This window comes from Euprymna scolopes, chromosome 32 (genome assembly GCF_053919585.1).
Source record: "Euprymna scolopes isolate OS-2025 chromosome 32, ASM5391958v1, whole genome shotgun sequence".
Classification (NCBI taxonomy): Eukaryota; Metazoa; Mollusca; class Cephalopoda; order Sepiida; family Sepiolidae; genus Euprymna; species Euprymna scolopes.
Window position 1 is genome coordinate 20,015,930 of NC_136513.1, and position 13,701 is coordinate 20,029,630.

At 36.2% G+C, this 13,701-nt stretch overlaps 1 protein-coding gene across 1 annotated transcript in view; it reads left to right on the forward strand.

The window, feature by feature from the left end:
• The window catches only part of LOC145256239 (coiled-coil domain-containing protein 42 homolog), a 67,555-nt gene that overhangs the window by 2,452 nt on the left and 51,402 nt on the right, over positions 1–13,701 (forward strand). The window contains exon 2 of the mRNA XM_080114888.1: positions 9,109–9,210. Within this exon, the coding sequence (XP_079971014.1) occupies positions 9,109–9,210 (102 nt within the window). The remainder of the gene's footprint in view (positions 1–9,108; positions 9,211–13,701) is intronic.

Consider the following 13,701-nt stretch of genomic DNA (forward strand, 5'->3'; position numbering starts at 1 on the left):
CCCCAGGGATCTATCCTTGGACCCTTATTGTTCCCGATATTCATAAATGACCTCCCTGATAAAATTGTTTCGGAGATGGGTATATTTGTCGATGACACTACCCTCGATAACAGGCATGAGGGGAAAACAAATGAACACATATCTAAGGAAATGGCAGAAACACTAGAGGATGACCTCCAATCTGTAGTGGAATGGGACAAAAATGGATGGTAACGTTCAATGCTGCCAAGACTAAGCTTGTTTCCTTCGATAACTACAAGAAACCTTTATACCATTAATACCAATGGCTAAGAATACACTGCCTGAAAATACTTCCTTCAAACTCCTCGGCCTAACGTTTACAGAGAACATGAACTGGAATATATACATTGAGAGCATTGCCAGGGCTGCTGCAAGGAAGGTGGGCTCTGTCTACCGTGCCAGAAAATTACTTACGCCTGAGAGTATCCTGTACCTCTATAAGGCCACCATTCGACCATGTATGGAGCACTGTTGTCACATCTGGGCTGGTGCACCTGCTGCTTGTCTCTCGCTCCTGGGCAGGGTTCAAAAGAGAGTCGACAACTTGATAGGTTCTGAACTGTCATCTAAGCTTCAGCCCCTGTCCCATCGACAATATGTTGCATCCCTTAGCCTGTTCTACAAATACTTTAATGGTGGCTGCTCTGATGAACTGCAAGCACTTGTACCTCCTTGACGTGACTACCCCCGACAAACCTGACAAGCAACTAAGTCCCACCCCTTTACAGTAGAGATACCTAGGTGTTAGAAAGCCTTTTACTCCAATAGTTGCTTCCCCAGAACTGCAAGTCTTTGGAACTCCCTTCCGGGATACTTCTTTCCCAACTGTACCGATATGCAGAAGTTTAAGTGTAATGTGAACAAACATCTTTCTACTCATCTCCCTTCATAATGCCCCCGCAAACTGTCCCCGAATAGTAGCCAGCTTAGTCTTACTAGCATTAAATGTCACCATCCATTTACGTCCTCATTCAACATCGTGGACATATGAAGGGGTGATTTTCAAATCATCAAGTGTGGCTTCCGTCCACATAGGGAAAATTTAGAAGGGAGTTTTTTGTTGGCTCTAGGGTGGAGTTGGAGGCGAATCGCCGAGCAAGCAGTTATACCTTTTCGGTTGCCGTGCATGCAACCTTTTGGTTGTTGAATAGTGGGAAATTACTCATTGTCCTTTATTCACTACACTATTATAAATTTCCCCAGAAATCGTGAGTTCCTATCTTCTGCGATTCTATACGTTCCCTGGTTATTTCAGCATGTGTTCTTTTGACTGTGGTTATTACACTCTTACAATGATTTCTAACATCCATACATTTTTGCCTATTTGTATTTGACTTATGATGTACGAGCTGTTTTTGTGTAATGGCAGCTGCACAATCTTTAGCGAACCTGAGGAGTGGGTGCAGGTACATGTGCTTACATAACCGCTTTGCACCATTCAGTTGTCTCATTTGCACATTGTTCGGCAGGAAGAGAGAAGATATTGGTCTATGGGGCGTCTCTGATATGTTCTCTGATGGCTTCCCAGTCAGCCCTTATGTATTACCTTGTCGTTTTGAGCAATGGTTCCTCACTTTGGGGTTGGGATTTGAGTGTGAATGTCTACTGATATCACTAGGCGGTCTGCGTTTCCGACTGGACTGTGGACATTGGTTACACAATCCTCAGCTACTGTGGTAAGGAATAGGTCTAGAAGTGAAGCTTGCTGGTGGTCACTATCGGGGAGGCGGGTTGGGAACATGACTGTCTGTGGTGAGGGAATGGGATATAGAGAAGCTATAAGTAGAGCGTTTAATGATTATTAAAAGACAAAGACATCTAACGCATACAATGCTATTTCTACATATAGACTAAGTTAAACCTGTGACCGGGTCGCAACTAAAATAAGTCTTGATTCAGGGTTGCCACAAACACACACAAAACAATGAAAATATGACACAGAAACAAATATAAACGCCGCAGTGATCAGAACAAAGACTTAAGCTCTAGGAACTCATTTGAAAGTCTATATTGAGTTTCCTATCAACATTCTACGCATGTTGGTCCTTTTTATTTCAAACTAGCATGGGTGCCCGGCGTTGCCTGGGTGTTTGGAGGTGTGTGTTGAGCAAAAAAAAAGTAATAGTAGGCAAGCAGGTTCGAACGCGTACCGCGAAGGAGGAAAAGAACGTGGAAAAAAGTGACGTCTTTGCCGTTGCGTCCATTGCCAAACCGGAAGTGGCGAAGGCTTAAATTAAGGCGAGTCAAGCGAAAAGAGGGGAATTGTGAAAATATCGGTGAAAAAAGCAACCCCTCCCTGTAGAAAAGTGTCCAGTTGAGGGAAAAGGCATTAATGTTTTTAGCCAATTTTTCGATATTTGTCGTGCGAAGTGTAGAGCTTTAAAACGATACGGATCTCGTGAAAATCCGTCACCTCTGTCGAAAGTTAGGCATACATACATACATACATACATACATACATACGTACATTTAAACAGACATGTGAGATTTATATTATAGGTAACAGAATACATGAGACTAAATATGGGTAAAAAATATGAAATTCACATAAAAGAAAAAAAAATATTACAAAAGTGATGGAATTTTATTAAAAACAACTTCACAGAAAGATGTTCCTTGACACACATGTAAATTAATAAATGCGAAAGTTGTTTTCAAAAATCACACCTATATTTAATCCACAAGGATAGCCTGTTTTCATTCTGTCAGCCATGACCAGGTAGAAGTTTTAAGTCGTCCGTTAACCCAAATGGCCTTATTCCCGTCATTAAAGTGTCCATCTTTGCGTGGTGTGTGCAATTTGAAAATCAACGAAATGTCAACCTCACTAGTGAGGATCGAACTCACAACTTATGAAAAACAGTACGTTTATGGCTAACTGTCTGAGGCGTCCTCATCAAAGAATTAAGACATCGTAATTTTTAAGGGACCAGGGTGCACTTGTGTTCGAGTTTATTATCTCCGCCTTCCGGCCTTTAGTCTCACCCTTACATGGTTGTAGAGAAGACAATACTATCGGAAGTTGCCTCATTTTTTTTCTATCAAACCTATCAGTCGTGGATCCGCCTCCCAACTGTCTGGCAAAGATTGTGCTAATTCAGTGACATTTTTCTGTCGGGTTAAGGTATTAGCCGTTCTGAAAGATACTGGTAGGTTCATCTTTCCAGGCCTTGCCGTTCGGTTTTGGGAAAATGTTAGTTCATGATTAACTGGTGGATAAGAGGTGCACCCACCAAGCGTCGCTTCCTCGCTTTGGAGGCACCTAACCGCGAAATGTCGACGGGGTTGCTCAGATAATGATTCAGAGGCCAGAATCGACTACCTTAAGCGTTGGTTTATTCTGTACATCTTCTCATCGTAGGAAGGAAGTAAATATCGGCAAGTGAAGAAATATGTCGCATTTCCTATGCCAAACATATCAGTCAAGGATTTTTCTCCAACATTGAGTCCGACAAAAATAGCGCCATTGTGGTGGCCTTTTACTTGAGAGGCTGAGATATTCGTTCTGTTCTGGAGGTACTAGAAGGTTCATTCTCGCAGGCCTTGCCGTATCGCTTTGGGAAAGCAATACTTCATGACTAACTGTTTGACGAACCATCACCATGAAATGCTGACGGAGCTGCTCAGGTAATTTATATGAATGTATTTGTGCGTTGGTATATCCTTTCTACTGTGCGGTCTTTCGCGGGGTTAGGAACAAAGCTGTCAATTTTTTTAAACCAAACATATCAGTCAAGGATTTGTCCTCGGCAATCGGTTCAGCAGAGACCGGGCCATTTCGAGAAGTGGTTAGTTTATGATAAAATGTCTAACACCAACGGGGTGACTCAGGTAATTTTTAAGGAGCCAAAACGGGGGTGAGGGATTATATCCAGGAGACAAAAAGAGAAGGTAAAGAAAATGCCGCATCACTTTATTGGCCGTGACATCAAGTCCATTATCATTTTTATATTTTTCTGGTGAAGTTGAGAATTAAAGACACCATTAAAATCAGAGTGTGTGTTGTGTCTGCATCAAGTTTTAACCCTCCTAATGGATTATGCCACCATAACTTCCAGAACAATAAAGTATAATTCAATTTAATTCCTAATCTGTATAATATGTTGCGTGTTCCTGCCTTAATTAGATCGTTAGTATGAACAAGGACAAGTACAAGTTATGAATGCCAAACTGTATAAAAAGACCCAATTCGCGAAATGGACCTTAAAAGGGACAATTTGACAACCCTGGACAAGAATATGAGAGTAACTCCTCTTTAATGTAGCCTTCTTTTCGAATATCGTTATAATAATATATGATCATTGTTGTAATAGGGCGAGAAAGGAACACGTAATAATTTCGAATAATTTCAGCGAAAAAAATGTTTAAAAACCTTATGTGAAAAATGATATATTCAAAAGAGACATCGCACAAAAAAAAATGAAGAACATTGTCGGCCAATGCTGGATTGAAAGGGAAAATTAAAGATTTCTCTTACAATATGATTTTAATATGTGTATTGAACTATGTAGCACAATATTCTTTCTGAGTATTAATTAGTAATGAATAATTTATCTCATTTTGGTTATTTCTATATTTTAAACACATAGAAATATGAATAAACTCATATTTGCTGTATGTTAATGGTTTTTCTGTCTAATTTTTTTTTTTTTTGCGCTGTCCAGAAAATATGAGCTTCCACAAAACATATTTGTTGATTAAATATATTTTTCATTCCGTGGAATTTCCACGGGTCCTTTTAATATGTATTATTTGTTTAATCTTATACAGGCCATTTAATTATTAATTGAACCAAATTGTTCTTACATATTAGTGACCCTACGTTGGTGGCAATTATTATTAGCTAGCGTGAATTTTGACAAGGGTCACACTGAGTGCACCATAACCAAGATCTGTAAAACATTCTTTCCCAGCGTTTAATGAAAGATGGGTTAGGTTCAGTTGAGACAGGCGGAACAACAAGTCAAACTGTAAACAAAACAGAGTTGAACGATGATGAATGACGTCACGTTTTCAAGCTGAAAGAAATAGTTTTCAAGTTGGGAAGGGGGTAACAAAGGTTAAACGCCGTAGATAAAACAAAAAGGCGGCAAAGAATGATGTCAAGTTCTCGAGCTGAGAGAAAACTAAGATTTACAGTACATCTCTCCATGTAACCCATGTAAACGAGCCACTGTCAATGATGTAGAAAAACTGATAATCTCGGTGAATATTACAGATGTCTCTGCCCGCAGGCGTCTCTCATTTCATTAAATTTAAGAAGTAAATAACTAGCTATGATAACATTACTCTTTGTTCTATATAATTTCTCTCCAAATAAAACCATATATGAAAACTTTTATCGAACGTCTCCGTGTGTTTCAAGAGTCGTTTTAAAAGTAAAGCCTCCCCTTTTTTGTTGTTACTGTTTTTAACTAAGAAGAATTGAACAGCTACACAGACGGTAGTTATACCATTAAAACTAGCGACGTTTTGTACTCCCGAATTTATTTTTCTACATAGTCACCACCATTCCCAATAAACTTTTGACAATACAATTTGTAACCCCCTTCCATCTATTCGGGTGGAATAAAAAAAATAGGAGGCATTATTTAGAAACGCTTATCGTAATTTATTCATGAAAAGAAGCGAAAAGCGTCAATTATTATATTAATAAAAAGGAAAAATATATTCTTTAATCTACTATTTTTTTTTTAATCGGGGGTAGAATCGAAATCGTACATTCGATGTTTTTAGTCTAATAATTGTTAAGCTGTCTTTAAAAAGAACACTCATAACAAAATCGGAAAATTTTAATAGGATTATGTCCTCGTTTCTCTTGTCTTTCCCGCTAAATTTAAATTTTACATTAGAATACACTTTTCGATCCTATAACCTTTCGTTATATATATATATATATATATATATATATATATATATATATATATATATATATATATAAGCCTCCTGGCGTAACCCGATCGTAAAATACGCTAAAATATGATATTTTAAATTATGCACGTTCGTATGTATTATTATAGAGACAATCATATATTGATTATTACATTATACCCAATATATAGTAGTGATTTCAAAAGTTGTTTTTTTTAATACTGACTTGGGTGCAATCAGCTAAAATCGAAACCAAAACACATAGCCCACCAACGTTATTCGCTACAATCTGAGCTAAGGTCACATGCATATATGAACTTAAAAATTTAACACATTTTATTTGTACAAGCGTAGAGGAACATGTTAAGTCGACCTACGCTTGCCAAGTTCAATTTTTTCAATTTTGAACTTTCAGAAGCTTTTTGTACCGGTTAAAAACAAAACCGAATTTGTTCCATATGTCCGATAACTTATATATTAAGTTTCAAGTCTGTAAAACAAAAGTTTACAGAGTAGTTTGGTAGAGACCGTTTTACACACAGAGACAAGGTCTGTTTCGTATATTCGACGATATGAAGATTATACAGTGCAAATAGGATACATTTTTAAAAAGGTTCGTTTACTATTAAAAAGTTAGGTACAGTTGAACAAATTCGTTCAATATATTTTACCACAAAATTTACTTTTCTCTATATGTGGAAAGTTGGTTGGCCACTACCTAATAGCTGGATGGCTGCGAACTGCGTGCAGTTTTATTAAAAGGCATACTGAGATAGACAATTGGGAAGATGCAGTTGATCAAAAAGTGCTTCTCATGATACAAGAAGTCATTGCAGAAGTGAAAAAAAAATGGACCACGTGAGAGGAGAATGGCATGTAAAGGAGGGCCATGAAGGGGTGATATGAACTGATGCTAGCAGTGTAGCATTAGGGGTATTATTGGAAATAGGAGAAGTGGCTGTTGAAGATGCTGCTTGGCTACGCAAAAAGGATGACAGCGCCCATATCAATATTGCGGAACTCGATGCTGTGATGAAAGGCATCAATCTGGCTCTAAAATGGGGGCTACAGATAGTGAACGTTAAAACAGACTCTGCAACAGTGGTGTCGTGGATTAAATCGGAGCTGTCTGGTGATAAGCGGATCAAAACAAAAGGAGCAGTGGAGATGCTTATCAAGCGTAGACTTGGAGCGCTGGGAGACTTGGTTCGAGAATTCGAACTAAAGGTAACTATTACCTTAGTTCCGTCACAAAAAAAATAAAGCAGATGGGCTGAGAAAAGTCAAGAAAGCCTGGTTACACAAGGGAAGAGACGGGGCTCCAGTATGTTGTGCAGTAGAGAATTTAAAAGACCTGCATAACCTGCATCATTTTGGAAAGGAACGGACCCTTTACCTGGCAAGAAAAGTAAACCCGCACGTCACAATGCAAGACGTCCAAAAGGTGGTGGAACAATGTAGGGAATTCCAATCAATCGACCCTGCACCGGCTAGACATGAAAAAGGGGAACTGCATGTTGAAGAGAATTGGCGGAGATTGGCCATTGACATCACACATTATCAACATGAACCGCATGTAACTATGATTGATTGTGGACCTGGGAGAGTAGCGATAAGGCGGAAAATCAAGAATGAAACAGCAGAAGAGGTAAAGAGAGTTATCGAGGAGGTTTTTATTGAAAGGGGACAGTAGAAGAGGTGTTGGTGGATAATGGTACGTCTTTCCGTTCGGAAGTTTTTAGAGACTTATGTGCGAAGTGGAATGTGGGGCTATATTTTAGAGCTGCATACCGTCCAACTGTTGTAGCGTTAAAATTATTAACTAAATTGTTCAGTCCCAAAACGTATATTTTTCACAAAAGTTAGACATGCATGAATCGCACAAAAAATTTAGAACAAAACTACACTACATTCGCTAGCGAGGAAACTATATTTCAAACCAATTTTACCTCTTTTACCACATTTTCTTGTTTGTTCTCTGTTGCTTTATTCCGTTCATTTAATTCACATGCCCAGCTCATGAACTAAATAGTTTAGATACAATCGCTTGTGTTAGTGTTGTTCATTCAGCGTGTTGTGTTTATTGAAAGCTTTTCTGAAAACCTAAAACAGGTTTCCAGAACGGCTAATCATTTTAAATCTTTTTTTTTAAATTTATATTGGGAAGTGGTAGTGTTCCAGCTGAGTCCTTAGTACAATGAAACAAATATTATTTTTATAATGCATTTATGATATATCGAAAGACAAGGGGTATATTTGTTTGAAGTGACTGAGTGGTTTTGGCTAGTATTCATGTAATAATCTTGTAAGTCTCTTTACTAAAGGTGTTCGTGGTCAAAGCTCATCATGAGTCGCATCTTCTGCTTGGTGCGGATTACGAACCCATGTAACTTATTCTTCTGATCCAGGGCAAGTTGGTTGATGGATGCCCAGCTGTTAAGAAATGTCCAATCATAAACATTTTCTCTCCACTTTCTCCTAAGCTTTCCTCTGCCTCTTTTGCTTTTAAAATACCCTAAAAGCATAATTTTGATAAGTCAGTGGTTGATCGTTTGACATGGCCAAAATGTTTAAGGGTTTTACTTTTTATTTTTTATTTTTAGCTGGTCAGAGCTAGTATATAACCTTAACGTGAAGCTTTCAGCGTACCTTTCGATGTCTCCCCCAAGTGGCTCTAGTAGTCGGCATTTGTGGCTTAACCAACCATTATTGTAAGGAGGACCCCGGGTGTAGTCATATTCATTACATCAATTCCATTTAAAATTTTACTGTTCTAGTCGACGGTACAGCATAATTTGATGTCGAAACAATTCATTTTAAAATGCGAAAAGTCGGATTTATTTATTTTTTATGTTAGCGACATCAGATTAATCACAAATCCTTCGATGATTCATTTTTCTTAATTCATTTAAAAAGTAGCTCGTCTTGAAATTATAATCATTACAGCGCCCATTTAATTATTGCAAAGACAATGCCAACAAAATAATCATCATAAACAACGTCATCTCTTTTTGTTTCTTTATTTTTAAGATGAAGAGAAATCTTTCGATAGGTTTGCCTTTGTGTTGCCGCAAACAGGTTTCTTTCTTTTTTTTTTTTTATTGATCGGCGGGTGCATCTTTTATTCATTTGTTCCATCAATCACGTTATAGCGTATTTTGTTTGTTTGTTTCTTTTTTTCTTTTTTTTGTATATGTGTGTCGTAAACTGACGCAGTGTGCATATTATGTTTACGACACCCGAACCCATTACTTCGAAGATGAAGAAGTCGAGTGCACTGGATACAGAATCAGAAAAAAATAACGTTTTCGTGACGCAGTGAGTTTTTGTTTGTTTTTATATTATTGTAGATTAACACCCTCAGCTAAATTTGTCCTCTCTTCCGGAAAAAAAAATCAACTTCTACTTTTTTAGGCAATTACGTGTGAACATCCTGGAAACATGAAAAGAATACTATTTTTAGAATTTACAGTGGGGATCAGTTTCGCATAATAATTTAACGTAAAATAATTATCCATTTAAAGATCATTTCAGCATTTTAGAGCAGTTAACCAACTATTGATTTTTTGTGTGTGCGTTAGGGGGGCTATATGAGAAAAATTCTGTGCCTTTTTTTGAGGAGGGAGAAGTGGGTCTACGTTTTAGTGTGATTATGTGAGGCTTTACGACCTTTGCACTCCGATTAGTGGTAAAACATTAATTAACTGCCCTGAATTGTTCGGAAATAGGGAACCATTTTACTTTAATTTTTATATGAAACTGATCTCCTACTATAAATTCTAAAACAGCGATGCTTATTTCTTTTCGAAATTTAATTAAAGAGAAAAAAATAATTCTTTTCTAAATTTAATTTTTATACGAAATTGATCTCCTAAAATAAATTCTAAACCAGCGATGTTATTTCTTTTCTTATTTCCGACAATTTTTTTCAGGCTGTTCATATTATTTTTATGGAATTCGCTCCATACAATGCACGAAGCCGTCTGATGTAGGGAGATAAAAATACGATTTCAAAATTCAAAAACTAGATGGTTAAATTCCAACCCAGAAAATAGCAATTTTTCCTTCTTTGTAATAAATATCTCTCATAGAATGTGAGGACTAAAGAAGAAAACAGTAGACCGAAGAACTCAATATAAATCCTCTTCAGGTCATCTTATGCTTATTTAATACGTTTGTTAAAGTTTATATCATTTGATTTATTCAGGAAACTATTCTCATTATGGTTATTATTTTAACAAAGTTTTGGCCGATGAAACCTCAAACCGTTTTTAGGTGCATCATGTCAAACTCGGAAATCTGTATGGAATTTCGAACGGAACCATTTATTTAATCCACAGGGGTAGCTTTCATTCGTTCCTGCAGTAATAACCACAAAGACATAGGCATCATGTATATAAGTGCTTAGTAATAATCAGTTCTCAAAGAAAACCTAACCTTTGGGTATTGAAGGTGCGATCCTTAGTGTGGTCGATACTAAGAATACAATTATGAATCTTTTTAAACTTTACTTGAGCATAGCAATAATCTGATGTATGTAAAATAATTCTTTTTGGTCCCCCAACAAAAGGAGGGTGGACTTGTCAATTCACCCTTGTCCGTTAGTCCGTTAGTCCGTTCGTCTATCCGCACTTTTCTCAATAACTACGGCTTGGAATTTTTTGAAATTTTGCACAAACATTAAACATAATATGTGTAAAAAAAAAAGTAACAGAACGGATTTTCGGGGAAAGGTTTGGCTCCAGCGGCTCCAGTCAAAATCACGTCAGGTACGTCTACTGAGGCTTCCCGGATCTTCCTCCTGCAGCGTTTCTTCCATAGATTCTCGGTGCAGAAGACCTCAAAGGAGGTGACAGCCTGGTGGACAGTGCGTCGCCAGGTGCCACGGTCAGCAGCGAGAGTAGACCACTGGTGGTGGTCAATGTGCCAGTCACCGAGGGCCTTTTTTTCAGAAAGTTTTTATATCGTTTCTTCAATGCCTAGGAGTACCTTTCGGTTTAAAATGGCTAAAAATTGACACTTTTATGCTTATTAAAAAAAATTGATGCCTTGGATTTTTATAAAACTTTCTGAAAAGTTGTAACAAACTGATTTCTATATAATTGTGTTTGCTTATATTTCGCAATAACTTTTTGGTGTGCCACAGTGGCTCTTTTAGGGCTATTAAAAACACTCCATTTTTTTTTTTGAACTATTTTACCATATTTGTCCAAAATTTTCTGTGTATGCCTATTTAGCAGTTTTGCCTGGTGCTGAACTAATATTTAAATAAATGGGGAGTTGTTATAAAACGAAATCATCATCATCATCATCATCATCATCATCATCATCATCATCATCATCATCATCAAAACAGTGACAGGTACAGTTACTCCGGATCGTAGCTGGGTTTGAAAACAATTAAGGGTTAACTCTACCCCCACAAATCAACTAAGTTCCAGCCTCGCACGCGGATGTATTCCATATCCAGTACCTTAATTCGAGAAAGACAAGCAATAAATCTGCGAAAATTAAACAATTTTAGTTACTAGGCACGGGCAAAAAATGGACGGACAAAAATGGGGGACTTAGTTTTGAAAGCCGATTTATCATAATTTTTTTGTAGGTTTTCGACTACTTTTTGATTGTATTTGAAAGATTAAGGACTAAACTTAATTTCCAAAAGGAAAAAAATATTTGTACACGTGAAAAAAAAAAAGTTATGAAAATGTTTTCACTGCGAGCTACCCAATTCAGCTAAATTTTGAGGTTAAATAAATTTATTATAAAAAATGCTTTAAAAGATAAATATTAGTTTTCTGGGTCTATTTCAAAGATAATTAGTAAAGTAAACTCCTAAAATATTGAGTTAAAAAAAAACACCTTGTTTGTACAAAACATAAATTAATTAGCCCAAAACCGAGTGATTCTGGCGTTCGCAAAACGCAACAAACTAAAATTTTGTAAACACGAAAATTATTAAGGCCCAAAATTTCAGGCAGTCGAAAGCCTGTGAAAATGATGTCATGTAATTAAAAGGGAGTAAGTTCTTTTTTCCACCCAGTCGCGCATCCGTACATTCCTTTTTTGAACGTTTGTATTAATTTTTGCATTTTTTAATTTAATTATTTTTCTATGTTCCTATTTTTAAATGATTTTTTTTCTTAATTATTGTTCAATATTATACAAAATAATATGTTACGCCGAAAGTTTCACATTCTTGCGAGCAAGAAAATTATTAAAATCTTGCATATAAAAATTATGCGAAATTAAAAAAAAAATAGACATTTTTTGTAATTATATTTTTTTGTGTGAAAATATTAAATAAACAATGCTTAATCCAATGATAATATCGGTAGTTCGAGTATTCATTTTTCTTCGAGTTATATAGAATTCATTAATACGGATTTAGGGGCTTTTTCGCAATGTTCCTGTAAAAATTATTTTATTTTATTTTTATTGTTACAAATTACGATGCTTTATTTATATAAAAAAGGCAAAAATAAAGTCTTGCATTTTTTTATTTACTACTGAAAACTATAACTTTAGTAAAGATATTTTTTGTTTAAATAAAATAATACATTTCCACTCGGATTTAATAAAAGTAATTTAGTCATTATATTCCGCGATCATCATTTGATAAATACTAAAAATTTCATTAAAATTGGTTAATTTCCTGATTTTTGGTGATTTTTTTTTAAAGTAAAGGGTGGGGGGAATATTTATACATTTTGAGCATCGGGATTCATTTTCCCCGTATCTATTAGTTAGGGAAGATCTTAAACCCTTAATTTTATACATTCTCCCCACTTTCTTAAACACTAGCTCGTTGGTTTTCTAGTCTCCATCAATTGACTCGCTGGCCTTGAGGTCCCCATCAATTGACTGTTTTGATACCACATTCTAATACAGCTTCTTATTCCAATTTTTTTTTCATGAATTGCAGACTTTCTACTGACTGTTTTCCTTCTACTTATATCCTTGGACTTTTAAATACTAATGTCAATAGATATCTCCCGTCTTTGCGGTGATTTTTTAAAAACCATATTGAACCATTAATTCGACATAATGCATTCATTTTAAGTCTACGTGAACCCGTTGTTTGAGTGTTTCTTTATAATCCTTTACCAGGGCCACGATACTTTCGTTCTTTCTTTCGTTTGCCCTTTCTTTCTTGTCTCCTTTCTTTCTTTTGTCCTTCACTTTTTTGTTCTTTCTTTCTTTTTTTATTTCTCTTCTTTTCTTTCTTTTGTCTCTCTCTTTCTTCTTTTCTCCTTCCTTTCTTTCGTTCTTTCTTATGTTATCCTTTCCTTCTCCCATTATTTCTTTCTTTAGTTTCTCCTTTCTTTCTTTTGTCCTTTTCTTGTTCATTTCTACATTTTGTCCTTTTCCTTTTTTTTTTCGTTCTTTCTTTATTTTATCCTTTCTTTCTTCTGTTCTTTTTTCTTTCCTTCATTCATTCCTTTTCAATTGTGCCTCCAATTTTCTTTTGTCCATCAATCCAATCCCATCTCATTGTTTATCATCAGAAGGAACGACTTGACACGCAACGAAATCATTTTCAGCCAACGAAGATTAACATCTCTACCAATACGAGAGACATGTCCCTATCTGTCTGTCCGTCCAGCTCTATGCTTATCTGTTTGTGAATATATTTTTACAAGTTTATTTTTATTTTACTTCTGTTCAGCCCAAACAAGGCGTGTCGCCACTCAAGTGTAAGGAGCTACTATGATAAGGACCAAACTTTTAGAAGGTAACCTGTGTGGATAGTTTGTCAGTAATATGTTTGTGTCCGTTACATTTCAAATCTTATATGACAGCACGGTC